The sequence below is a fragment of the Bos taurus genome, chromosome 7 (assembly GCF_002263795.3).
Source record: "Bos taurus isolate L1 Dominette 01449 registration number 42190680 breed Hereford chromosome 7, ARS-UCD2.0, whole genome shotgun sequence".
In the NCBI taxonomy this organism is placed as follows: Eukaryota; Metazoa; Chordata; class Mammalia; order Artiodactyla; family Bovidae; genus Bos; species Bos taurus.
In genome coordinates this window covers 49,640,679-49,668,341 of record NC_037334.1, presented here as the reverse complement: position 1 = coordinate 49,668,341, position 27,663 = coordinate 49,640,679, and the positions used below count along the sequence as shown (strand labels likewise).

The following is a 27,663-nucleotide window of genomic DNA, read 5'->3' as shown; positions in this document are numbered from 1 at the left end:
GAATTAAGAGGCTCTGGCATTGCTGTTGCCGCGCTCTGTGCGCGGGCCACAGGCCGAATTCAAGCAAAACTCAATACGCATTAGCACACTATCTGTGGCTGCCCTGGGCGCGGGGCCGGCAAGCGCGGGAGTTGCAACATCCAAGTTGGGCGGCCCCGAGCCGGATGCGGTGCCTTGCTGGGAAGCGCCAGTGCCCCAGCCTTGGCTGCCAGGAGCCCCTGCGAGAGGTGGGATGCAGGATGTCCTCCCCTGGGGAGGCTGGGGGCAAGGTGGCTGCCTCCTCACCAGGGGCCTTCCCATGACTTTAATCATAAGGAAGCCAAGTTGACTTTCCCAAACTATGCCAGGCCATGGTGTAACCCACCCTCCCAGTGCTGACTTCTTCGTGGCCTTTATCATAGCGTGATTACATGGTGCTCTGTACAACATTTTGATCAATGTGCTTTCCCCAACCAGACTGTCAGCTTCAGGAGGGCAGGGACTGTGAGGGTCTGCCTTGTTTAACTGCACTCACAGAGCCTGGCACATGGCAAGTGCTTAGTGAATACTTGCAGATGGAGTGGATCTCTAAAGCAACCCAGTGAGAGCTGTAGAGTGAGGAAACTGGGCCTGTCACTTCATTTCCTTGTGCCTCAGTTTCCTCACTGTATCAGCTCATTGGGTTCCCTGCACATACTCTTTCCTTGAGCAAATGACCTTCTCTGCCTGAATCTTATTTTCCTGTCAAGGGAAAATTAGTTGCTGCTGCCTCCAAAGTATGTGCCAGGGACTGTGTTAACACACAGATTTGCTCCTTTAATTCTCACAACACTGTAAAATAGAGATCATTTTATAAACATTTGATCATTTTATAAACATGGCGGTAGGCCCATTCTTTGCCTGTTCACACTCAAATCCATTGCTCCCCTTCTGATAGTCCACGTCACAGATGGGTTTCCCTGCCAGCAGGCTTCATTACCCAGGCTTCCTTGTCAGCTGAATTTTGTTTGGGAGCCACTGGCTCGGGATTAGGGGACTGAGGACAGGAGGAACCAGTACGCTGTCAGCCTTGGCAGCTTCTGGGCTCCGTCCCCCTTCCTTTGGCCTCTAGACCAGGGATGGTAGTAGTTTCCTGTTCTTGCTAATCTCTGGGTCACCTCACTTTTCTGTTTGGCTTCTTAGTTCTTCTATTATGTGAGTGGTAATAGTATTAAATTGTCTGTATTAAATTCCCTCTGTATGAAATACTTAAGAGTGAATTCATTTTCCTGATTACTCTAAGAGTCATGATTGGAATCCAGATCTGTCTGACCACAGAAGTGCACTTAAAGTTTTTGTTTCTTTTTTTTAATGGAAGATGATAGTGGGGCAGGGCACTAAAAGTGATAACCATTTAACGACCTGCCCAGAGAGCTCGTCCCAGGTCCCTTTTGTGAGAGAAATTAGTTTTAGAGATGGTTATCCACTCATAAAGCCTATTTATAATTTATTGTGTTTAAGAAATTCTAAAAAAAAAAAAAGGAAGTCCTACTTTGCATAGCTAAAATATTGTTTATACCCATAAACAAAGATTACTTACCAGAGTTGTTCTGAAGATTAAATGAACTAATGTATGCCAAACACCTGGTACATGGTGGATGTTCAGTGATAGCTTTAAAACCTGGATAATTTTTAGTACCTTCAGTTTTCTCAGCTTGGTGATCCTGGAGCGTGGAGGACAGCAACTCCGTCTTTCATTCCCTCACATTCTCATTGCACAGTAGATTAACCTTGCCCATTGGAACAGTGAGTGAGAAGTAGTAGTCAGATGGCTGGCCTGGCAGCTGCAATACACAGAAGATGTGTGCAATGAATGTTAGATCTGAGAGAATGCTTCTAAATCAATTGGACCACCCTAGAGACTTGGCTGGCAATGAATGAGGGTGTGAGGTGCTTTTGACACATGCATCCAACATCTGATTTGAGCAAAGATGTCTGCTCAGTGGTCCCGAGGGCAATTTTCTCCTGATTGATTTGGAACTTTCAATCTTAATGGAAAAGAAGCCAAGTATAAAGGAGGCAGTTTTCTCCATGGATCAGAAATCTTATTGTGCTTTCCTTTCTAAACTTGGAGGCTGGTGGTGGGTACCATCTCCTGTTACCTGCAAAGGAGCTACAGAGGCCAAAGTTTACTAGGGAAGGGTGTTTAAAGGTGGGGGTGGGAGTTGGGGAAAGGAGCTTCTTAATCCATACAACTCGCAATGACTAGGGAAAACCAGGAGACCAGAAACTGCCCTTGATGCATCCATCCTATAGACAGTAGTTCAGGTCTTCAGCTAACATAGCCTAGAGCCTGGGACTGGGAATCCCACCTGTGCCCTTGGCCAAGGCACTTCATTCGAGCCTGCCTTGATCACTGCATAGGTTGCTGGGGCCTCATATGAGTCACTGATGTAAATGCAATTTAAAGAAGTTTATTGACCTTACAAATATATTTAAGGTTATGGTTTTAAGCTAGATAAGTAGCTGAAAAACTGCTTTTTCCATAATAGCATAAGCCTCCTACTCCTAGAAGTTAAGAGCACAGGATTTGGAGTCAAATAGACCCAGGTTCCTGGTGAGGAGATACCCCTCGTCCAAGGTAAGGAGCAATGGCTGCACTTCGCTGGAGCAGCCGTGAAGAGATACCCCACACCCAAGGTAAAAGAAACCCAAGTAAGATGGTAGGTGTTGCAAAAGGGCATCAGAGGGCAAACACAATGAAACCATACTCACAGAAAACTAGTCAATATAATCACACTAGGACCACAGCCTTGTCTAACTCAATGAAACTAAGCCATGTCCCTGGGGCAACCCAAGATGGGTGGGTCATTGGAGAGATCTGACAGAATGTGGTCCACTGGAGAAGGGAATGGCAAACCACTTCAGTATTCTTGCCTTGAGAACCCCATGAACAGTATGAAAAGGCAAAATGATAGGATACTGAAAGAGGAACTCCCCAGGTCGGTAGGTGCCCAATATGCTACTGGAGATCAGTGGAGAAATAACTCCAGAAAGAATGAAGGGATGGAGCCAAAGCAAAAAGAATACCCAGCTGTGGATGTGACTGGTGATAGAAGCAAGGTCCGATGCTGTAAAGAGCAATATTGCATAGGAACCTGGAATGTCAGGTCCATGAATCAAGGCAAATTGGAAGTGGTCAAACAAGAGATGGCAAGAGTGAATGTCGACATTCTAGGAATCAGCGAACTGAAATGGACTGGAATGGGTGAATTTAACTCAGATGACCATTATATCTACTACTGCGGGCAGGAATCCCTCAGAAGAAATGGAGTAGCCATCATGGTCAACAAAAAAGTCTGAAATGCAGTACTTGGATAAAATCTCAAAAATGACAGCATGATCTCTGTTCCTTTCCAAGGCAAACCATTCAATATCACAGTAATCCAAGTCTATGCCCCAACCAGTAATGCTGAAGAAGCTGAAGTTGAATGGTTCTATGAAGACCTACAAGACCTTTTAGAACTAACACCCAAAAAAGATGTCCTTTTCATTATAGGGGACTGGAATGCAAAAGTAGGAAGTCAAGAAACACCTGGAGTAACAGGCAAATTTGGCCTTGGAATACGGAATGAAGCAGGGCAAAGACTAAAAGAGTTTTGCCAAGAGAACACACTGGTCATAGCAAACACCCTCTTCCAACAACACAAGAGAAGACTCTATACATGGACATCACCAGATGGTCAACACCGAAATCAGATTGATTATATTCTTTGCAGCCAAAGATGGAGAAGCTCTATAGAGTCAGCAAAAACAAGACCAGGAGCTGACTGTGGCTCAGATCATGAACTCCTTATTGCCAAATTCAGACTTAAATTGAAGAAAGTAGGGAAAACCACTAGACCATTCAGGTATGACCTAAATCACCCTATAATTATGATTATACAGTGGAAGTGAGAAATAGATTTAAGGGCCTAGATCTGATAGATAGAGTGCCTGATGAACTATGGAATGAGGTTCGTGACATTGTACAGGAGACAGAGATCAAGACCATCCCCATGGAAAAGAAATGCAAAAAAGCAAAATGGCTTTCTGGGGAGGCCTTACAAATAGCTGTGAAAAGAAGAGAAGTGAAAAGCAAAGGAGAAAAGGAAAGATATAAACATCTGAATGCAGAGTTCCAAAGAATAGCAAGAAGAGATAAGAAAGACTTCTTCAGCGATCAGTGCAAAGAATTAGAGGAAAACAACAGAATGGGAAAGACTAGAGATCTCTTCAAGAAAATCAGAGATACCAAAGGAACATTTCATGCAAGGATGAGCTCGATAAAGGACAGAAATGGTATGGACCTAACAGAAGCAGAAGATATTAAGAAGAGATGGCAAGAATACATAGAAGAACTGTACAAAAAAAGATCTTCATGACCCAGATAATCACGATGGTGTGATCACTCACCTAGAGCCAGACATTCTGGAATGTGAAGTCAAGTGGGCCTTACAAAGCATCACTATGAACTAAGCTAGTGGAGGTGATAGAATTCCAGTTGAGCTATTCCAAATTCTGAAAGATGATGCTGTTAAAGTGCTGCACTCAATATGCCAGCAAATTTGGAAAACTCAGCAGTGGCCACAGGACTGGACAAGGTCAGTTTTCATTCCAATCTCAAAGAAAGGCAATGCCAAAGAATGCTCAAACTACCGCACAATTGCACTCATCTCACATGCTAGTAAAGTAATGCTCAAAATTCTCCAAGCCAGGCTTCAGCAATGAACTTCCAGGTGTTCAAGCTGGTTTTAGAAAAGGCAGAGGAACCAGAGATCAAATTGCCAACATCCGCTGGATCATGGAAAAAGCAAGAGAGTTCCAGAAAAACATCTATTTCTGCTTTATTGACTATGCCAAAGCCTTTGACTGTGTGGATCACAATAAACTGTGGAAAATTCTGAAAGAGATGGGAATACCAGACCACCTGACCTGCCTCTTGAGAAATCTACATAGGCCAGGAAGCAACAGTTAGAACTGGACATGGAACAACAGACTGGTTCCAAATAGGAAAGGGAGCACGTCAAGGCTGTATATTATCACCCTGTTTATTTAACTTATATGCAGAGTACATCATGAGAAACGCTGGACTGGAAGAAACACAAGCTGGAATCAAGATTGCTGGGAGAAATATCAATAACCTCAGATATGCAGATGACACCACCCTTATGGCAGAAAGTGAAGAGGAACTAAAGAGCCTCTTGATGAAAGTGAAAGAGGAGAGTGAAAAAGTTGGCTTAGAGCTCAACATTCAGAAAATGAAGATCATGGCATCCGGTCCCATCACTTCATGGGAAATAGATGGGGAAACAGTGGAAACAGTGTCAGACTTTATTTTTCTGGGCTCCAAAATCACTGCAGATGGTGATTGCAGCCATGAAATTAAAAGATGCTTACTCCTTGGAAGGAAAGTTATGACCAACCTAGATAGCATATTCAAAAGCAGAGACATTACTTTGCCAACAAAGGTTCGTCTAGTCAAGGCTATGGTTTTTCCTGTGGTCTTGTATGGATGTGAGAGTTGGATGTGAAGAAGGCTGAGCGCCGAAGAATTGATGCTTTTGAACTGTGGTGTTGGAGTCCCTTGGACAGCAAGGAGATCCACCCAGTCCATTCTGAAGGAGATCAGCCCTGGGATTTCTTTGGAAGGAATGATGCTAAAGCTGAAACTCCAGTACTTTGGCCACCTCATGCAAAGAGCTGACTCATTGGAAAAGACTCTGATGCTGGGAGGGATTGGGGGCAGAAGGAGAAGGGGACGACAGAGGATGAGATGGCTGGATGGCATCACTGACTGATGGACGTGAGTCTCAGTGAACTCCGGGAGTTGGTGATGGACAGGGAGGCCTGGCATGCTGCGATTCATGGGGTCACAAAGAGTCGGACACGACTGAGCGACTGAACTGAACTGAAAGGTGAACAGGGGGCAAGGACAAATTAGGAATTTGGGATTAATAGATATACACTACTATATATAAAATAGATCTACAAGGACCTATTGTATAGCACAGGGACCCATATTCAGTATCTTATAATAACTTATAATGGAATCACTTAGCTATACATCAGAAACACTGTAAATTAATTAAACTTCAATTTTAAAAAAATATGAAGTCAAACTGGAGAAGGGTGGGCTTCTAATCCAAAAGCTCTATGTCCTTAAAAAAAGACAAAAACTGGACATAGACAACCACACAGGAAGAATATCGGGTTAAGATGAAGTTAGAGATCAAGGTGGTGATCCTAAAAGCCACGAACACTGAAGATGGCTAGCAAACCACCAGCTAGTGGGGAAGCCTGTAACCCATCCTCTCACAGCCCTCAGAGGGAACCAACTCTGCTCATACCTTGATTTTGGACTTCCAGCCTCCAGAACTCTGATACAATGAATTCCTGTTGGTTAAACCACCCAGTTTGTCATACTTCGTTACATTTGCTAGGCAGCCCTAGCAAACTAACATTAATATGTGAAACAAACAAATCCAGAAATTCTGCCCCTCTGGCTTTCCCAGTGGTAATTCCTGCCCAAGCTCAGATAATTAGATCTATATTAGATTGCCCCAAACCACTTCTGTTAGAACAACTCTTGCCAGGTAGGCTTCCAAGCAGCAGGCAGAATGATGTGGAAAGCTGTTGACCTATTAGTCCCAAGGAACACAGTAGTTTTAAGTCTGATCAACTGCAACCATGCAATTAACAACAACAGCAAAAAATCCTGCCTAGGTCTGAAGAGCTTAAAAAAAGTTTGCAATTTAGCTATTTTATCCTAATGGTATTTTAATAAGTAGTAACTGCTATACATTGATTGATTATTATTACGGGTTAGGGAGTTTGCTAAACACTTTATACTCATCATTTCTTTAAACCTCTCAACAACCTTAGGAAATAAGAATTATTATTGTTCACATTTTATCAAGAAAGAAACTGAGACTCAGAGGATTAGCTTGTCTGTAAATGCATAGCTAGTCAGTAATGGAGCTGACCTCAGACCCAGAGTTCGTGATTTTTCTTACCACACTCCTCTGTCTCCTGAGAGGGTACTGGGCCTCCATGCAGAGAAAGCTTATGGAACATTAGGTCTCTCCCCTGTCTCCTTGTAATTGACATAAAAGCTACTGCTTGTTTTGCCTGCATTTTCAAGTTCAAAATGAAAGAAAAGTGACTGGCACATAGTAAGTGCTCAGTAAGTGTTAGCTATTATTACTATTAATATTGCATTATACATATTCTTCTCTGGCAAGGGAGGTGAATCCCTAGTCTATTGCTTACAATGAGTACTTAGAAGTTTTCCTGAATGAACAAGACAAGTGGAGTGGGGGCCTGGAAAGTTAAGTTGATCTAGGAAGAAAATGAGAAGTGAGGGTAGGGAGCTTAGGGCTGGGGGTGGAGGGTGGCAAGGGACAGAGAAAGTAGTTGGCCCAAAGCCAGACACCACTTTGCCTTTGGTGTGGCTACCCCTGGGGTTTCAGAGGTGGGGGTTGTAAAGCCTTTCTATTCCTGATTGGTCAGTTCACCTTGCTTTATCCTGTATTTTCTCCCTTTTGGGGTATTGAGAAGGCTGCAGCTTGAGGTTATGTAAAGCTTCCTGGAAGAATTCCAGGAAGAGGAGACATGCATGGGGTGCTGACGAAGGTTCCGGGAGTAAAGGACTGTGTGAACAACAGTGATTGTGCACTGTCCATCTGCACCATGGCGAGGCCAGAGGGCAGTGGAATCGGGCAGATTTAGGTGGAAATTCCAGCTCTCCCATTTTAGAAACTGTGTGACTTACCTTCTTGAGTGTGATTTCCACTTCTACAATAAAGATGATAATGGTACCTATTGCATAAGCACTTAAAAGCCTAGTAGAATGCCTCATAAATAATAGCAGCTACTACTGTTATTATTATTAAGGGTTAGAGTTTAATATCCTCTCTGCCTCCTAGCCTTCTTCTCTCCCTCCTGTTCCCGCAGTCCTAAATATTTGAGTCAAATACCTCCAAGTGCTCCTTGATATCTTTGCTTTCCCCTGGTCTTTCCGGTACGGCCAGGCCTTCAGGCACACTTGGGCAGCCCCAGGATAATGGTAAGCATCCCTTCATGACTCTGGGATGGTCCTTTCTCCCTCACAGCCTAGGGAGGGTTGATAAAAGTCTTATCTGAGTCACATTCCATTACAGGATTAAATCAGACTTGCTCTGGGGCCTTCTGTCTGCTACCCTAGGCTGCATGCCGGCAACTCCTTGTTACTGCCTTTAGCCCAATCTGAGGTCATCTCACTTCTTTGGGCCCAAGGGACCCTTGGAGGCAGAGGCTGAGGAGAGGCTCTGGCTGCCATTTGGGATCCATTACAAGTAGCAAACACCGACTAAGCATGGAGTTCAACAGCCCCGCACATACTAGGCACTTTGGTTTGCAGACTAGGAGGAAGGATGCTCACCTAGTCAGCTCCAACCTGAGGAGAGAAATGACAGGCTCCATGAGGGCAGTCGACAGGGATGAAGGAGATCAGCAAACAAGAGGTAATGGGACAAAGGAATAATTGTGTGACTGCAGGCAAGTTGCTAAATTTCTCTGAGATTTAGTTTCTTCAACTCTGAGCTCGTAATATTAGCATTTACTGCAAGAAGTTAATTTAGGTGGACACATGTGTTAAAACAACCAGGTTTTAGAAATAAACCTGAGTTTGGATTCTGGCTTGGCCACCTTGTGCCATGGCTATTAACTTCTCAGAACATCAGTTTTCTCATGGGTAAAAAGGAGGAAATAACACTTCCCTCCCAGGGTTGTACGGGTTAGAGAAATTTATGCATAGCAGTTAGCGCTTACTGGGGCAAATGCATACCCTATCCACTGTACTAGAACTGCTCAATGAATGGGTACTCATGATTCTTCTTAGGCAATGTAGGTGGGAGTGGGTTTAGCCTTCTGGTCTACCTTCTCAAATTAGAGAGGCAGCAGAGAAGATCCATTTCTCTTGCCCAGGTCTCGAGTGTGTGTGTATGGGGGATGATGGGGTTTGGGGGAGAAGGTTGAGGATGGGATGCATGTCTCTGTGTGTCCCCTGGCAGAAAGAGCCTGGACTGAGCCAGATGCCACCTCAGTGTGGGGTCAACACCATGATATGTATACTGGACTTGGGACCAATCTCAGCTTGGAGGGCACAGCAGGAAGAGAGAAAGTGGGATTTCATTAGCCTCCAACACCCAGGTGGGCCTTAGAATGAGTGTGTACTCAGTCATGTCCCATTCTTTGCAACCCATGGACTGTTGCCCTCAGGAACCTCTGTTCATGGAATTTTCCAGGCAAGAATAGTGGAACAGGTTGCCATTTCCTCCTCCAGGGAATCTTCTTGGCCCAGGGATTGAACTCACGTCTCCTACATTAGCAGGTGGATTCTTTACTACTGCACCACCTTGGAAGCCCAGGGCCTTGGAGTGGACAGATGAAAGCTGGAATCTGTCTGTGAGACTATCCAACAACAGGGAAGGCCTGAATGCTCAGCACCCAGCTGCCCCAACAAGGGCTCATTCCTGAGTCTGAGGTGCCACCCCAGGAGCTCCCAGCTAGTAGTTCAGTCTCTCTTTGCTTAGATCTTTCATCTGTCTGGCTCCCTTTTCTTTCTTACTTCTTATTTTTATTTGCCACCACTCCATAATTTTATTGTGATTCTTTCCTGACCGATGCCTAGTGGGTATCTGGCAAATGTGAAGGGACATCATACCCTATGTCTGTTGGAAACACAACAATCTTTGTGTAATGACTGTCTGCATGGCATGATCTCATCTCATTCTCAGAGTAACCCTATGAGTGAACTTCTCTTAATACCCTCCTTGTAGTTGAGGAAACTCTCATTCTATGAGATAAAACAACTTTCTCATAATTATTTGGTTACAAAGTGGTTGAAGCAAGACTTGTTCAAAGATGGGGTGACTTTTCCATTCCAACTCCAGGTAAAGAGCATTCTCAGGTCTAAGCTGTGCTTTCTACACTCATGGATCCTGGGGAAGTGTGAGAGCTGAGCTGTTTTTTCAGGGGGACACCACAACCTCTGTGGAGTGGGCACTGTGCCTCCAGAAACAGTGGGCTGAAGGAGGGTCCTCTGATGTCTTCCTTAGGGGGCACTGAGCTCGCAGGAGTCGGTATGCTGAAAGTGTAGATGTCTTCATCCAAGTTTTAAAAGGGAGCCCAGAGGTTCCTGGGGAACAGAAGAAAAATAAAGCAAAAATGATGGAGGCAGTCGGTTGCTTTGAAGTGAAGCCAGTGGATGCCCCCTGCTGTGGTAGTGATTGGGCTTCCCTAGTGGCCCATGGATGGAGGAGCCTGGTAGGCTGCAGTCCATGGGGTCGCTAAGAGTTGGACACGACTGAGCAACTTCACTTTCACTTTTCACTTTCATGCATTGGAGAAGGAAATGGCAACCCACTCCAGTGTTCTTGCCTGGAGAATCCCAGGGACAGTGGAGTCTGATGGGCTGCCGTCTATGGGGTCGCACAGAGTCGGATACAACTGAAGCGACTTAGCAGCAGCAGTGGCTCAAACGGTGAGCATTCCATGAAGAGAGGAGCCTGGAAGGCCACAGTCCATGGGGTCCCAAAGAGTCAGACACGACTGAACGACTAACATACGCATGACAGCAGTTAGGCACATGAGTCTTGGAGTCTAACATTTGGATTCGAGTGTCACATTGGCACCTGCTTCTGTGGGTGATCTTTTACAAGGCATTTAAATTCTCAAAGCCTCAGTTGCTCCATCTGTAAAATGGAGATGATAGTGGTACTTTGTTGTTAAGATCAAATGATAGCCGTATCATTTGATAAAGCTCTTAAAGTTCCATAAAGCTCTTAGCCTAATGCCTGGACCTCAGTCAATTTATTTAAAAAGGTATTCCTATTAATAAAATTAGACTAAGAGTAAATACCTGTCAGAAGTGTTCTTTATCTTGATCTGGGTGACGGGTATATGAGTGTGTGTCTATGTAAAAAAAAAAAACCTTCAATTGTACACTTAAGATCAAATTACTTTTCATGTGTAAAAATTCGTACATTCTACATTTTACTATACATATCTTATACCTTACCAAAAAAAAAAAAAACCGAGAAAAACAAAAGGAAGTTTTGCAAGCTAGAGTTAATAGAATGAAATGGTTCAAATAAAAAAAAAAATTGCAGGCTAAAATGTAGGAAAAAATGTATTGTGGAGGTATGTCAGGAAGTTAATAAAAACATTTTCTTCCCCCCAGATTTTGTAATGGTTATGAGATTTATCAGGGTTTTTTCGTGTTTTTGACCACACTGCACAGCATGTGGGATCTTAGTCCGTCCCCTGCTCCCAGGGATTGGACCTGCGTCTCCTGCAGTGGAATCGGGAAGTCCTAACCACTGGACCACTAGGGAAGTCCCTGTCAGTTTTTGTTTTTGTTTTTTTTTTAATGTGTAATTTTGTGTGTTTTCTTTTATTATCCTAAGTAAATATTCACTTTTGTAGTGAAAAAAAAATGTGAATGAGCCCATCTTTGGTGGTGCTGTGCATGGGGCCCTCTTGGGAAAGGAGAGAAAGCAGAAGTTGCCAGGTTGGATAAAGACAGAGTCACACCCAGCCTGCCCTTATCCCTCAACTGGTTGGAGCCAATAAATGGCCTGGATGTGGCGTCCTGCAGTTGTCCTGGGGGAAGCCTGCCTGATGGGAAGCCTGCTGTGATCAAGCTCAGCTTTTTGCCCCTACAGAAGGAGCTCCCACTGTATCATGTTCCCCACTGGGAACAGCATGAGCAACACCGTGATGTCAGCCCAATCAATTCTCCTTCCTAACAGCTCTCAGCAGCGACCTGGGAGGTGAGGCATCCTTAGGGGGACTTTATTGAGTAATAGGAATTAAAAACACTGAGAAGGGGGTCACCCAGGCTCTGGGCCCCTGATTAACAGGGCTGGTAGCAAGGCCTCCCATTACATCCTGGAGCTATTACCTCGGGGAAATGGAACTGGACAAGCCTGCCTTCCATTATGCAAAGAAAGGGCTTTTCAAGTAAATTTCCATTTAAGTATGAGCTTAGATCAGTGACGATGGGGCCATAATAGCTGAGATGGTCATCACAGCTATTAAAAATACATTTTTTAACCATGTGCTCAGGCTGCCTTGTCATTTTCGTATCGTTTATCCCCAGAAGACTGTGACTCAACCTTTTCCAAGTTTTTCAGAGGCAGGTTAACATCCGTCTGTATTTTCAACTTTTTAATTCTTTGACATACATCCTGAGTGAAATTTACATCCTTGACACAGCCTACGGATATATTCAGAATGTGATAAAAAAAAATTGGTCCTGGATTGAGATGGAGATGGGTGGTGGGCAGTAAGTAAGGCACTCCACTCACTGGTCATCGCCTGTGGTGCTGGGCTTACCTCTCCATTTACACCATCTTGTTCTGCTGTTCCCTACACAGGACCTCAGACATACATACTTCATTTTTAGCTCAATGCCTTCAGATGGTTGTCTCTGCTGCCCTGGATACTGTTCCCCCATGCTCTATCAGGCTGACTCTCACATATTATCCAGGTCTCACCTTGAATCTGTATCTTCAAGGATGCTCTCTGACTCACTCCCCACCCCCAGACATGGTTAGTACTTTCAACTGGTTTTCTATCTTTGTGTAACAAACTGCCCTTAGCCATTTGCTCATGATTCTGCAGTTTGATTGGCTCAATCTTGCCTGGATGACCTCTGTAGCTGCAGTCAGTTATTGAGTTGACTGACAGCTAGCTATTCCTGGGTAACTTTGCTCATATGTAGGGAGCCTCAGTCAAAGTGGTGTAAGCAGCTGGGACGGCTAGAATGTCTGGGAAGCTAGGATGCTAACCTGGGGCTTCCTTACATGGTGGCTTCAGGGTAGCAAGAGAGTGCAAGAAGAAGCTGCCAGATTCCTTAATGCTGAAGTTCAGAAGTCACATAATGTCACTTCTACTGCATTCTGTTACTTGAAGAAAGTCCTAGGGCCAGCACAAATTCAAAGGCAGAGAAATAGACTCATTTATTAATGCAGAGTCACCTTGCAAAAGGGCAGGTATCCAGGGATGGAAGGGCTTACTTTGCCCATCATTTAGCACAGACTTAGTTCCCTAAGCGTTTCCTTCAATGCTCTTATATCTGGTGTTGACTAATGCCTTGTATGATTGTTTACTTGTCATTTTTATTTCCTACTAGACAATAAGGTCTATAAATGTAGGGACTGACTATCTTGTTCATCACTCTATTCCCAGAGCTTGGAACATAGGGCTTAGTTGCTCAGTTGTGTCCGACTCTTTGTGACCCCACACACTGTAACCCGCCAGGCTCCTCTGTCCATGGGGATTCTCCAGGCAAGTAAACTGGAGTGGGTCACCATGCCCTCCTCCAGGGGATCTTCCCAACCCAGGGACTGAACCCAGGTCTCCCACATCGCAGACAGATTCTTTACTGTTTGAGCCACCAGGTAAGCTCTAGTGTAGTTGTTAAATGAACAGATGGATGAATGAATGAATAAATAAGGTTCCAGGTGTCCCAAAGTTGCAGCTAAGGCTTTGGAGATAGTCTTGGGTTTAAATCCTTGTTTTATCACTTCCTAGGTGTTTGACCTTAGACAAGTTAACTTGATCTCTGAGCCTTAGTTTCTTTATCTTTAGAGATTAAAATAAACTGCACCTCAGACTCCAGTCCTAACCAGAGGGTTTCAACTCCATGCTTGCTTTCTTTCCTCTTCTTTGTGACCCTCTTAGCTTTCATACTCAATAGATGAGGTTTCAACAGGTGCTAGTTTCCTTTCCCCAACTCCCAAGCATTGGAAACTGGGCTTTCAGGGCAAGTGGCCCTCAGAGTACATCCTTTGAAGGTCCCCAGGAGTCTTTGTTTTGTTTTGTTTTGTTTTGCCGTGCTGTGAGGCATGTGGGACCTTAGTTCCCTGACCAGGGATCAAACTAGCAACCCCTGGAATGGAAGCACAGAGACAGGAGTCTATTCTATATAGATCATTGCCCCAAGACTATTAATGGCTATAAACCAGTAGTTCTCAACTAGGAGTGATTCTGCCCCTCAGGGGATAAAGATTGCCGGGAGAAATATCAATAACCTCAGATATGCAGATGACACCACCCTTATGGAAGAAAGTGAAGAGGAACTAAAAAGCCTCTTGATGAAAGTGAAAGAGGAGAGTGAAAAAGTTGGCTTAAAGCTCAGCATTCAGAAAATGAAGATCATGGCATCCGGTCCTGTCACTTCATGGGAAATAGATGGGGAAACAGTGGAAACAGTGTCAGCCTTTGTTTTTTGGGGCTCCAAAATCACTGCAAATTAAAAGACGCTTACTCCTTGGAAGGAAAGTTATGTCCAACCTAGATAGCATATTCAAAAGCAGAGACATCGCTTTGCCAACAAAGGTCTGTCTAGTCAAGGCTATGGTTTTTCCTGTGGTCATGTAGGGATGTGAGAGTTGGACTGTGAAGAAGGCTGAGCGCCGAAGAATTGATGCTTTTGAACTGTGGTGTTGGAGAAGACTCTTGAGAGTCCCTTGGACAGCAAGGAGATCCACCCAGTCCATTCTGAAAGAGATCAGCCCTGGGATTTCTTTGGAAGGAATGATGCTAAAGCTGAAACTCCAGTACTTTGGCCACCTCATGCAAAGAGTTGACTCATTGGAAAAGACTCTGATGCTGGGAGGGATTGGGGGCAGGAGAAGAAGGGGACGACAGAGGATGAGATGGCCGGATAGCATCACTGACTCAATGGACGTGAGTCTCAGTGAACTCCGGGAGTTGGTGATGGACAGGGAGGCCTGGCGTGCTGTGATTCATGGGGTCGCAAAGAGTCGGACACGACTGAGCGACCGAACTGAACTGAACTGAACTGAGACATTTTTGGTTGTCACAGACATTTTTGGTTGGGGAGAGGCATGATGGAATCTAGAGGCTAGCAGCTAGGGATGTTAAACATCTTACAATGGACAGCCCTTTCCCAGCCCCAACAAAGAATTGTTGATCCAGAGGATCTTCCTAACCCAAGGATAGAATCCAGATCTCCAGCATTGCAGATTCTTTATCGTTTGAGCTACCCGGGAAGCCCCAACAAAGAATTAAATGGTTGAAGGCAGGAGGAGAAGGGGACGACAGAGGATAAGATGGCTGGATAGCATCACCGACTTGATGAACATGAGTTTGAGCAAGCTCCGGGACTTGGTGATGGACAGGGAAGCCTGGCGTGCTGCCCTCCATGGGGTCGCAAAGAGTCGGACACGACTGAGCGACTAAACTGAACTGAAACTGAAATATCCGTAGAGCTGAAACCATGATAGGAACTGACTGTTCTTTCCATCCTTACCGGGTTTAGATGTACTAGATTTTACCTGGTAGTAGTCAACCTTCATCCTTCTTTAGCTCTGGTGTTTGGTGATGGCCGCAGTCCTGGACCTCACAGCTTTTGATTAAGATTTTCTGCTCGGCAAGTTTGTTGAGAGGGGAAGGAGGAAATAACTCCATCTGCTGGCCACAGCTGGGATCACAGCAGGAGAAGGCAATGGAGATTTTTTCCGGGAAAGGCCTCATGTGTGTCAACCTTCAGTTCAGTTCAGTCACTCAGTTGCGTCTGAGCAAGCGTCTTTTAATTTCATGACTGCAGTCACCATCTGCAGTGATTTTGGAGCCCAAGAAAATAAAGTCTGACACTGTTTCCACTGTTTCCCCATCTATTTCCCATGAAGTGATGGGACCAGATGCCATGATCTTAGTTTTCTGAATGTTGAGTTTTAAGCCAACTTTTTCACTCTCCTTTTTCACTTTCATCAAGAGGCTCTTTAGTTCCTCTTCACTTTCTGCCATAAGGGTGGTGTCACCTGCATATCTGAGGTTATTGATATTCAACCTTCACTGTGTTACAAACCCCTAGGATTCCTGAAGAATGTTAGTTGGGACAGAACACAACTGGACGAAGTTGTTTCTGAAGATGTTGTGTGTGACAAGCTTGGGGTTAGAATCTAGAGTTGAATTCAGAAACTTCTTATTCTTTCTTCTTTTTAAGAAATTGTTTTAAAAGTTATCCCAGGGGTCCAGACCCAGGAATGGACATGATCCTAGAACTTCATTTTCTCAAAGGGGGTTAGTGTCCTGGGCTTAGCAGCACTTCAGCCAGGAAGGTGCTCGTAGCTGCCTAGTGGGTGCTTGGTACACACTTGCTGAACTGAATCCAGAATTTAGGAGAAACTGCACCAGCATGCAGCTGCTTTTAATAGCCCTGTTGGGAAGAACATTTACTCAACCAGAGAAAGAAGAAGAGAAGGATAGAGGGAGGGAAAGGTATTAAGTGATGCCTGGGTACTTTATGTGTCATTTCATCTGATCCTCACGACTACTTTGTATGGTCAATTACTGACCATCACTATCATCACCCCCATTTTATGTTATAGATGGAGAGGTTTAGTGACTTGCGTTAAGCCACTGCTGGTATATAATGGAACCACAGTTTGAATCCATGTCTCTCTGGGCCAAAGAGACTAAAGTCCTATCTATTTCCATTATACCACAATGTTCTTCCATAACAGAAGTGGTGTTTTATTTTTTTTATTTTTTTGACCGTGCTATGTGGCAAGCATGAACCTTAGTTTCCCAACCAGGGATAGATCCATGCCCCCTGCAGTGGAAGTGGGGAATCTCAACCAGTGGACCGCCAGGGAAGTCCCAAAATGATTTTAAAATAATAATAAAAATGTAAACAACTACTATTTATTGACTTCCAACCATATGCCAAGGTCTGTGCTAACATTTCACACAGATTATCTCATTTAAACCCTCTTATTAAATCTCACCATGAGCCTGTAAGGTAGGTATTGTTCCTATTATTCCCATTTAATAGATCAGGATACTGCTGAAGTTGATAAGAATTTAGTGTCTTGCTCTAGGTTTCATAGCTGTGAAACAGCAGAGTGCGGGGAGGGGGGAAGGAATTTTTTCAAAGGATCAGAATGGAAGAAAGAATGTAAAGAAGAAGGAAAGTAAAAGAGAAAAAGCAAAGGGAAAGGAGGGGAGGTAGAAAGAGAGTGTTACTGGAGGGGCTTCTGAAGAACTGGTCACCTCTTTGGTCTTGCCCATAGAAGAGGTGAGGAAAGCGATATCAACACTGGGAAAGCATCGCAGTAAGGTGCACACACAGCTGCCTCCCACCTTCAGAAGTTGACCTGCGGCAAATGTGGCTACCTGGTCAAGTGAAAGAGAAAATACCATGGAATGCCAAGTCTTAAAGACGAAATACTGCCTCAGCCAGTGAGTGAGGCACCTAAAAATTGTATGATGCAGATTCAGGTATGAATTCCATGAAGGAACACTACCTAAACCTATAGATGGCACCTTTGCAGCATCTTTGAAGCAACTTCCATGTTTCAACAATTAGTCATGAATTGAGTGTTTTGATTTTAAATTTTAAAAAAATAAATAAAAATGAAGAATTCATAATGCTCTATTTATTAACCTGAGTAGTGGTTCATGGGTGCTCTTTTTATATTATTCTTTAAACTGTTGTTATATACTATGTGTTATGTATAAGCATATTTATGTACTATATCTGATATAATTGTATCATATCCGTAAAATAGGGATAATAATATCTGCTTTGCAGGGTTGTTATGCAACGGATGGGCTTCCCAGGTGGCTCTGTGGTAAAAAATCTGCCTGCCAACGCAGGAGCCATAGGAGACGCAAATCTGATCCCTGGGCGGGAAGATCCCTTGGAGGAGGAAATGGCAACCCACTCCAGTATTCTTGCCTGAAAAAAGTCCAAGGACAGAGGAGCCTGGTGGGCCACAGTCCATGGGGTTGCAAACAGTCAAACACGACTGAGCAACTGAGGAGACACACATGCAAACAAGTGGTCTGATATGTAAAGATGCCAGCAGAGAGTAAGTGTTCAAAATAGCTTACATGTATCCAGTGTTCATTGTGTTAACAATTGTTCTGAATATATTACATGGATTATCTCATCCAGTTCTTACCCCCAAATGAATAGCATGAATTATTGTTATGATCCTCATTTTACAAACGAATGACCTAAAGGACATAGATTATCTTGGGAATGGTGGAATTAGGGTTTGAACCTAGTAATATGGCTCAGGGCCTGAATTATATAGCTCTCCACTCAACTATCTTCCAGTAAAGAACTCACTATTACCACCATTTTACCTCCTGAGAGAGAAGAAGGTAAAAGGAAGCCTAGTGTCAATTTGGAAATAAAATACCTTTGAACTGGGCTGAGACTGGTGATGCTGGAAGTGCAAGGAGGTAGAGATCAGGAGTTCACAAAGGTGTTGGGAGGGGTCCACATTACTAAAGCTGATGATCTGGATTTTCATTTTTCAAAAAACATTTAACAAATAAGATAATTATTTAAATTTTTTCTCTTGATAAAAGGGAACAGTTTGAGTCTTGAGTGAATGAAAGAATGAATGTGGGGTGGTTCCTGGTGATCAGAGGAACATGGAAGAGTTTACAGCTGACCCTTGAATAACATGGGGGTTAGGAGTGTCGACCCACTAGTCAAAAATCTCAGTATAACTGTTGACTCCTCCCAAACTTAACTGGTAATAACCTACTCTTAACTGGAAGCTTTATCTGTAACATAAATAGTAGATTAACATATTTTGTATCTTATAGGTATTATATAGTGTATTCTTATAATAATGTAAGTTAGAGAAAGAAAATATTATTAAGAAAGGAAGTGAAACACATTGTACAGAACATATATGTATTTATTGAAAAAAATCTAAAAAAAAAAAAAGATTTGCATGTAAGCGGACCTGCACTGTTCTAACCTATGTTATTAAAAGCTTGGCTGTATTACTCAACTGAACACTGGAAGCCTCCATGGTGGTTTTTACTGTTGTACTGTTTAAGTCATATATACATTAAAAATTTACCCTCGATGGATAATGGTTAAAGTCTCCAAGCATAAGGAACCCTTATACTGAAATACTAGTTAATGAGGAGTTTACAAATGATACTGCTACAGATTTGCCTTAAGGTACTCTTCACATATATCTGTGAATTGTATTCATCTAAAAAAAAATGTTGTGTAACACAAGAAATCTCTGGGGCTTAACAAGGCAGTGTTGCAATGAGAAAATATATCCAGGGTCCACAGGGAGGGGAGAGTGGGAAGTGATGCCAGTGGGTATGAGGATTCTTTTTGAAGTGATGAAAATGTTTTGGAATTGGATAGTCATCATAGGCTAAACCACTCACCTTTTTACTGTCTCCTTAGTTTTGCCTTTTCCAGAATGTCACATAGTTGGAATCATACAATATGTAGCCTTTTCAGATTGGCTTATTTCACTTAATAAATGGCATAGAAGTTTCCTCTCCAAGTCTTTTCATGGCTTGATAGCTCATATCACTTTAATGCTGAATAATATTCTATCTTCTGGATATACTAGTTTATTTATTCATTCACCTTCCAGAGGACATCTTGTTTCCAACTTTTGGCAATTCAGAATAAAGTTGTTATAAACATCTGTGCACAGTTTTTTTGTGTCAATAGATGTTTTCAATTCCCTTGGTTAAATACCAAGTAGCAAGACTGCTGTGTCACATAGTAAGTGTATGCTTAGTTTTGTAAGAAACTGCCAAACTATTTTCAAATGTGGTTGTACATTTTGCATTCTCACCAGAAATGAATGAAAGTTCTTGTTCCACATCCTTGCTAGCATTTGATGTTAAGCAGCAATCTAGATTTTGGCCATTTCAACACGTATGTAGTAGTATATTTATTTTTATCCATGAATACGGTATTTTTCAAGTTTTCTGCATTGACCATACATTGTTTTTGTAATAGAAAAAATGTGTTATCAAATAGTAATCTGCAAACTCTTTGTAATAGCAAGGAGTGGTGGCATGATGGAGAAATAAAAATTATATAGCATTACAGTGAGAAACATAATACAAAGTAATGATAGTATCAGAACAACTATGGCTTTAAAAATGGTTACAAACATGTGACAGTTATATCCAATTTATCTTTTCATTCACCGGGACAAAACATTCATTCATTAGCTACACTCAAAATGTGTTGTTTGTAGAGAACTTCTTGCCAGAAGCATCTTGAAATCATTTCTATTTTCTTGTTACTTAAAAACAAAACATAAAAATTATAAAATTATAGACAATTATAAAATAAACAATAACATATTAAAGAGCAAAGTATAATAATTATAAACAAGTCATAAAAGCATTATCTATCTTACTACCTATAATACCATAAACAGTTACATTTCATATTTATTCAATTTATATTCAGTACAGTCCATGGAATTGCAAGAGTCGGACATGACTTAGTGACTAAACCACCACCACCACCATATATCTATATCTATATATATACACACACAGGTAGATATGTGATATACTGTAATTTTTGTGCTTGCTAACAAATAATTTTTTTGGTTAAATTATAAATTTAAAACAAATATAAAGTGTGCGACACTTTTGAAACAAGAAAAAAATAGAATTTTGACCTCATATACTATATAGTATGGTGGGAAAAAGTTGACTTTAGAATAGTCTTTCATAATACAAGGCAATCTAAACATGCTTTACATAATTTCACTTATATATAACACCCAAAGAATGGGTTTAAGACATTCTCAAGGGAGTTCAAAAAACCATATATTACTGTGAAAGGGTTAAAGATAAAACAAGGTTGAAAATGTTCATGTAATACATAGTAATGTTCATTTAATACTTAAGGGTTTTGGAATCAGAGCAGGGTTATAATCTAAACATTCTCCTTGGAAGACTGATTGAAATTCTGAACTTTCATCTTGTTTTATCTGTAAAATTGGGATGATACAAATCATGCTGCTGCTGCTGTTTCGCCGCTAAGTCGTGTCCAGCACTTTGCGACCCCATGGACTATAGCCTTTCACGCTCCTCTGTCCATGAGATTCTTCATGCAAGAATACTGGAGTGGGTTGCCATTTCCTTCTCCAGGGGATCTTTCCAATCCAGGGATCCAACCTGGGGCTTCTGCATTGGCAGCCAGGTTCTTTACTGCTAGTGCCAGCTAGGGAGCCCTCAACAAATGTTAGTTATCTTCTCCCCTCCCCCGGGATGAGAAAGATGTTGGATAAAAATAAAAATTCAGACAAATTGAAGAAAGTAGGGAAAACCACTACTTCAGGTATGACCTAAATCAAATCCCTTATGATTATACAGTGCAAGTGAGAAATAGATTCAAGAGATTAGATCTGAAAGACAGAGTGCCTGAAGAACTATGGACGAAGATTTGTGACATTGTACCGGAGACAGGGATTAAGACCATCCCCAAGAAAAAGAAATGCAAAAAGGAAAAATGGTTGTCTGAGGAGGCCTTACAAATAGCTGAGAAAACAAGAGAAGTTAAAGGAAAAATATATCTATCTGAATGCAGAGCTCCAAGAATAGCAAAGAGAGATAAGAAAGCCTTCTTCAGTGATCAATGCAAAGAAATAGAGGAAAACAATAGAATGGAAAAGACTAGAGATCTTCTCAAGAAAATTAGAGATACCAAGGGAACATTTCATGCAAAGATGGGCTCAATAAAGAACAGAAACCATATGGACCTAACAGAAGCAGAAGATATTAAGAAGAGGTGGCAAGAATACACAGAAGAACTTTACAAAAAAGATCTTCATGACCCAGATAACCATGATGGTGTGATCACTCACCTAGAGTCAGACATCCTGAAATGCGAGGTCAAGTGGGTCTTAGGAAGCATCACTACGAATAAAACTAGTGGAGGTGATAGAATTCCAGTTGAGCTATTTCACATCCTAAAAGATGTTATGAAAGTGCTGCACTCAGTATGCCAGCAAATTTGGAAAACTCAACAGTGGCCAACTTCCCGGGCGGCTCAGATGGTAAAGTGTCCGCCTACAAAGAGGGAGACTCAGGTTCATCCCTGGGTCAGGAAGATCTCCTGCAGAAGGAAATGGCAACCCACTCCAGTATTCTTGCCTGGAAAATCCCATGGATGGAGGAGTCTGGTAGGCTACAGTCCATGGGGTCGCAAAGAGGCACACACAACTGAGCGACTTCACTCACTCACTCACTCACATCAGTGGTAAAGGACTGAAAACATCAATTTTCATTCCAGTCTCAAAGAAAGGCAATGACAAAGTTCAAACTACCACACAGTTGCACTCATCTCACGCGCTGCCAAAGTAATGCTGAAAATTCTCCAAGCTAAGCATCAATAGTACATGAACCAGACATTCAAGCCAGATTTAGAAAAGGCAGAGGAACCAGAGATCAAATGGCCAACATCTGTTAGATCATAGAAAAAGCAAGAGAGTTCTAGAAAAACATCTACTTCTGGTTTATCAGTTCAGTTCAGTTCAGTCGTTCAGTCATGTCTGACTCTTTGCGACCCCATGGACTGTAGCCCACCAGGCTCCTCCATCCATGGGATTCTTCAGGCAAGAGTACTGGAGTGGGTTGCCATTTCATTCTCCAGGAGATCTTCCCAACCCAGGGATTGAACCCAGGTCTCCCACATTGCAGGCAGATGCTTTAACCTCTGAGCCACCAGGGAAGCAGTGATTTTAGAGCCCCCCAAAATAAAGTCAGCCACTATTTCCACTGTTTCCCCATCTATTTGCCATGAAGTGTTGGGACCAAATGCCATGATCTTAGTTTTCTGAATATTGAGCTTTAAGCCAAATTTTGCACTCTCCTCTTTCACTTTCATCAAGAGGCTCTTTAGATCTTCTTTGCTTTATGCCATAAGGGTGGTGTCATCTGCATATCTGAGGTTATTGATATTTCTCCCAGCAATCTTGATTCCAGCTTATGCTTCTTCCAGTCCAGCGTTTCTCATGATGTACTCTGCATATAAGTTAAATAAGCAGGGTGACAATATACAGCTTTGACGTACTCCTTTTCCTGTTTGGAACCAGTCTGTTGTTCCATATCCAGTTCTAACTGTTGCTTCCTGACCTGCATACAGATTTCTCAAGAGGCAGGTCAGGTGGTCTAGCATTCCCATCTCTTCCAGAATTTTCCACAGTTTGTTGTGATCCACACAGTCAAAGGCTTTGTCATAGTCAGTAAAGCAGAAATAGATGTTTTTCCAGCAAATGTTGGCAATTTGATCTCTGGTTCCTCTGCCTTTTCTAAAACCAGCTTGAACATCTGGAAGTTCATGGTTCACGTATTGTTGAAGCCTGACTTGGAGAATTTTGAGCATTACTTTACTAACGTGTGAGATGAGTGCAATTGTGTGGTAGTTTGAGCATTCTTTGGCATTGCCTTTCTTTAGGATTGGAACGAAAACTGACCTTTTCCAGTCCTGTGGCTACTGCTGACTTTTCCAAATTTGCTGGCATATTGAGTACAGCACTTTCACAGCATCATCTTTTAGGATTTGAAATAGCTCAACTGAATTCCATCACCTCCACTAGCTTTGTTCATAGTGATGCTTCCTAAGACCCACTTGACTTCACATTCCAGGATGTCTGGCTCTAGGTGAGTGATCACACCATTGTGATCATCTGGGTCGTGAAGATCTTTTTTGTACAGTTCTTCTGTGTATTCTTGCCGCTTCTTCTTAATATCTTCTGCTTCTGTTAGGTCCATACCATTTCTGTCCTTTATTGAGCCCATCTTTGCATGAAATGTCCCCTTGGTATCTCTAATTTTCTTGAAGACATCTCTAGTCTTTCCCATTCTATTGTTTTCCTCCACTTCTGTGCACTGATCATTGAGGAAGGCTTTCTTATCTCTCCTTGCTATTCTTTGGAATTCTGGATTCAAATGGATATATCTTTCCTTTTCTCCTTTGTTTTTCAATTCTCTTCTTTTCACAGCTATTTGTAAGGCCTCCCCAGACAGCCATTTTGCTTTTTTGCATTTCTTTTTCTTGGGGATGGTCTTGATCCCTGTCTCCTGTACAATGTCACAAACCTCCGTCCATAGTTCATCAGGCACTCTGTCTATCAGATCTGCTGCTGCTGCTAAGTCGCTTCAGTCATGTCCGACTCTGTGCGACCCCATAGACGGCAGCCCACCTGGCTTCCCCGTCCCTGGGATTCTCCAGGCAAGAACTGGAGTGGGTTGCCATTTCCTTCTCCAAATCAGATCTAATACCTTAAATCTATTTCCCTCTTGCATTGTATAATCATAAGGGATTTTATTTAGGTCATACCTGAATGGTCTAGTGGTTTTCTCTACTTTCTTCAATTTAAGTCTGAATTCGGCAATAAGGAGTTCATAGACTATGCCAAAGCTTTTGACTGTGTGGATCACAACAAACTGGAAAATTCTTAAGCAGATGGGAATACCAGGCCACCCTACCTGCCTCCTGAGAAATCTGTATGCAAGTCAAGAAGCAACAGTTGGAACCAGAGATGGAACAAAGGACTGGTTCCAAATTGGGAAAGCAGTACATCAAGGCTGTCCATTGTCACCCTGCTTATTTGACTTATATGCAGAGTACATTATGTGAAATGCCAGATTGCATGAAGCATAAGCTGGAACAAGACTGGGGGAGAAATATCAATAACCTCAGATATGCAGATGACACCACCCTTAAGGTAGAAAGCAAAGAGGAACTAAAGAGCCTCTTGATGAAAGTGAAAGAGGAGAGGGAAAAAGTTATCTTAAAACTCAACATTCAAATAAACTAAGAACATGGCATTCGGTCCCATCACTTCATGCAAATAGATGGGGAAACAATGGAAACAGTGAGGCTTTATTTTCTTGGGCTCCAAAATCACTGCAGATGGTGACTGCAGTCATGAAATTCAAAAACGCTTACTTCTTGGAAGAAAAGCTATGATCAACTCAGCTGCTGCTGCTGCTGCTAAGTCGCTTCAGTCGTGTCTTGACTCTGTGCGACCCCACAGACGGCAGCCCACCGGGCTCCTCCATCCCTGGGATTCTCCAGGCAAGAATACTGGAGTGGGTTGCCATTTCCTTCTCCAACGCATGCATGCATGCTAAGTTGCTTCAGTCTTGTCCAACTCTATGCGACCCTATGGACAGCAGCCCACCAGGCTCCTCTGTCCACAGGATTCTCTAGGCAAGAATACTGGAGTGGATTGCCATTTCTTTCTCCATGACCAACCCAGACAGCACATTAAAAAGCAGAGACATTACTTTGCCAACAAAGGTCCATCTAGTCAAAGCTATGGTTTTTCCAGTAGTCATTTATGGATGAGAGAGTTGGACTATAAAGAAAGCTGAGCACTGAAGAATTGATGCTTTTCAACTATGGTGTTGGAGAAGACTCTTGAGAGTCCCTTGGACTGCAAGGAGATCAAACCAGTTCATCCTAAAGGAAATCAGTCCTGAATATTCATTGGAAGGACTGATGCTGAAGCTGAAACTCCAATACTTTGGCCACCTGATGTGGAGAACTGAGTCACTGGAAAAGATCCTGATGCTGGGAAAGATTGAAGGCAGGGGTAGAAGGGAAGGACAGAGGATGAGATGGTTGGATGGCATCACCCACGTGAAGGTCATGAGTTTGAGCAAGCTCCAGGGAGTTGGTGGACAGGGAAATCTGGCATGCTGCAGTCCATGGGGTCGCAAGAGTTGGACACGACTGAGGGACTGAACTGAACTGAAAGAGGAAGAACTCACCTGTGGCCATACATCTTACTTCTTAAAAAAAAAAAAAATTCTATAGAGTATATCAGACATCCTTGCTAGACACCATACCTCACTGTCATTCAGCGACAGAGAATCTGCCCAGGAAGTACACTCTATCTTTGGTTCAATCACATCATCCTTAAGGTGCAGGGTAGGGCTCTCTCCCTTCTGCAAATTCTTGCCCTCCCATCCCTAGTTTCCAGTCCACCGTCTCTGTCCACCTTTCCATTCACTCATTCCTCTCTGCCCCGCCCAGAAATCGTGGCTTTGCCCACTGTTTCTAGTTCTAACTTTCCCGCCCCAGTAGTTCTTCGCCAATCGGAGATGTAATTGTCTCTTCCCTCCCGACCTCTTAGTGACTTTACGAGAAGGAAGGTTTCTGGTTGGTTTTTCTGTAGCAAGAGCCCGCCAATAACAGACAGACTTTTTTGGTTCAGAGGGTCAGGCAGTATTTCCGCTGATGATTGGTTGGGGTGGCCGAGACAGGAAAATGGCTGCGAGCTCCTCTATAGTGTCGGTGGCCCCGACGGCTTCCTCGGTGCCGGTCCTGCCATCCAGCTGCGATTTCTCAAATTTGCGGGAAATTAAAAAGCAGCTGCTACTTATCGCGGGCCTCACCCGGGAGCGAGGCCTACTGCACAGTAGCAAGTGGTATGATGTCGGGGTCCGAGGGGACCAGGGTTGGATCCTCGGCCTTGGGGGGCTTGGGCTGATTCAGTTTGTGTGGCTGTTCCAGGTCTGCGGAGTTGGCCTTCTCCCTCCCGGCATTGCCTCTGTCTGAGCTGCAGCCGCCGCCGCCTATTACAGAGGTAACGACGTGTTCGCAGCGAGTGCTCCCCAGCATCAGAACAGATACTGGGTGCCCTGTCACCAGAGGGGAGCACACTGTTTAGCAGGGATGTTTGTAGAGGGAGTTCAAGCCATTCACAGAGATGGATATTTTAAGCAATTTTATCTGTATGTGTTTGTTAAGCTTAGAAAGACTTGGTGCTCCAACTTAAGCTTTTGGAGGAATTAGTAAATAATGCTTGCTTAAGATTTCAGCCTTTTAGATTTTTACAGCTCAACCTCGACAGTATTCATAACGTGGAGAAGCATCGAAGGTTTTTACAACAGTGCGAAACCTATTTTGGATCCAGACGGTTCAGGGTTCAAATCTCAGCCATACTAGTGACTTTTGACAGTTTACTAAATTAACCTCCTGAGCCACAGTTTCCTCATCAGTAAAATGCATATCATAGTATTTACTTTATGGGGATACTGAGAGAGTTAAATGAGATATGAATACATTTTATGTATGATCTCTATAGTACATATGTTTACATAGACTGTGTAGTCTGAAAGATTTTTGTCATAATCCATTGTTTTTCCTGAAGATGCCATTTCTTGATTCCAGTCCTCCTCCAACCACACACACACACACACACACACACACTTAAAAGCAGTAGATATTCATTAATCCAAAAGGTACAATGCATGACATGTATACACTACCATGTGTAAAATATATAGCTAACAGGAAGATGCTGTATAACACAGGGAGCTCCACTCAGTACTCTGTGATAGATAGATTGTATGGGAGAGTGGGAAGGAGACTCAGAGGGAGGGGATATATGTATACTTATGGCTGATTCACTGATGTTGTACAACAGAAACTAACACAAAATTATAAAGCAATTATATTCCAATAAAAAAAAACAATCACACAAAAAATGTATAATGCAAGTGAGAGAGGTGGAAGAAGAAATAAGCAGATGATGAGTATATGTGAAAAGGGCCACCAGAATCCTAAGCTTTAATGGCCACATTTAGTACATGTTCATCCAATGAAGAAAACATGAATATAATTTTGGTTCCAGTTTTGTGCTGGCAATATTTGGGCAGGAAGGATGAAGAGAATGAAATTATTAAAGTTTTAATCAACTTATCCCTAGAATTTGAGGGAATTGTATGTTTTTACCTCAAGCATGTATCATTTAATTTTTTTACATAAAGAAATATAGCTGTGTTTTTTGCTTTTACAGTACTAATATGTCAAAACTTGAAGACCAA

The 27,663-nt window shown here is 42.7% G+C and overlaps 1 protein-coding gene across 2 annotated transcripts in view; it reads left to right on the top strand.

The window, feature by feature from the left end:
* Positions 1-26,073: 26,073 nt before the first annotated feature.
* The window catches only part of CDC23 (cell division cycle 23), a 29,453-nt gene continuing 27,863 nt past the window's right edge, over positions 26,074-27,663 (top strand). Inside the window, exons 1-2 of one of the 2 annotated variants that reach the window (XM_059888110.1) lie at positions 26,074-26,262; positions 26,348-26,420. In XM_059888110.1, the coding sequence (XP_059744093.1) occupies positions 26,102-26,262; positions 26,348-26,420 (234 nt within the window). In that variant the 5' untranslated portion in view covers positions 26,074-26,101. The remainder of the gene's footprint in view (positions 26,263-26,347; positions 26,421-27,663) is intronic. The other variant, NM_001080266.1, reaches the window with a different exon arrangement.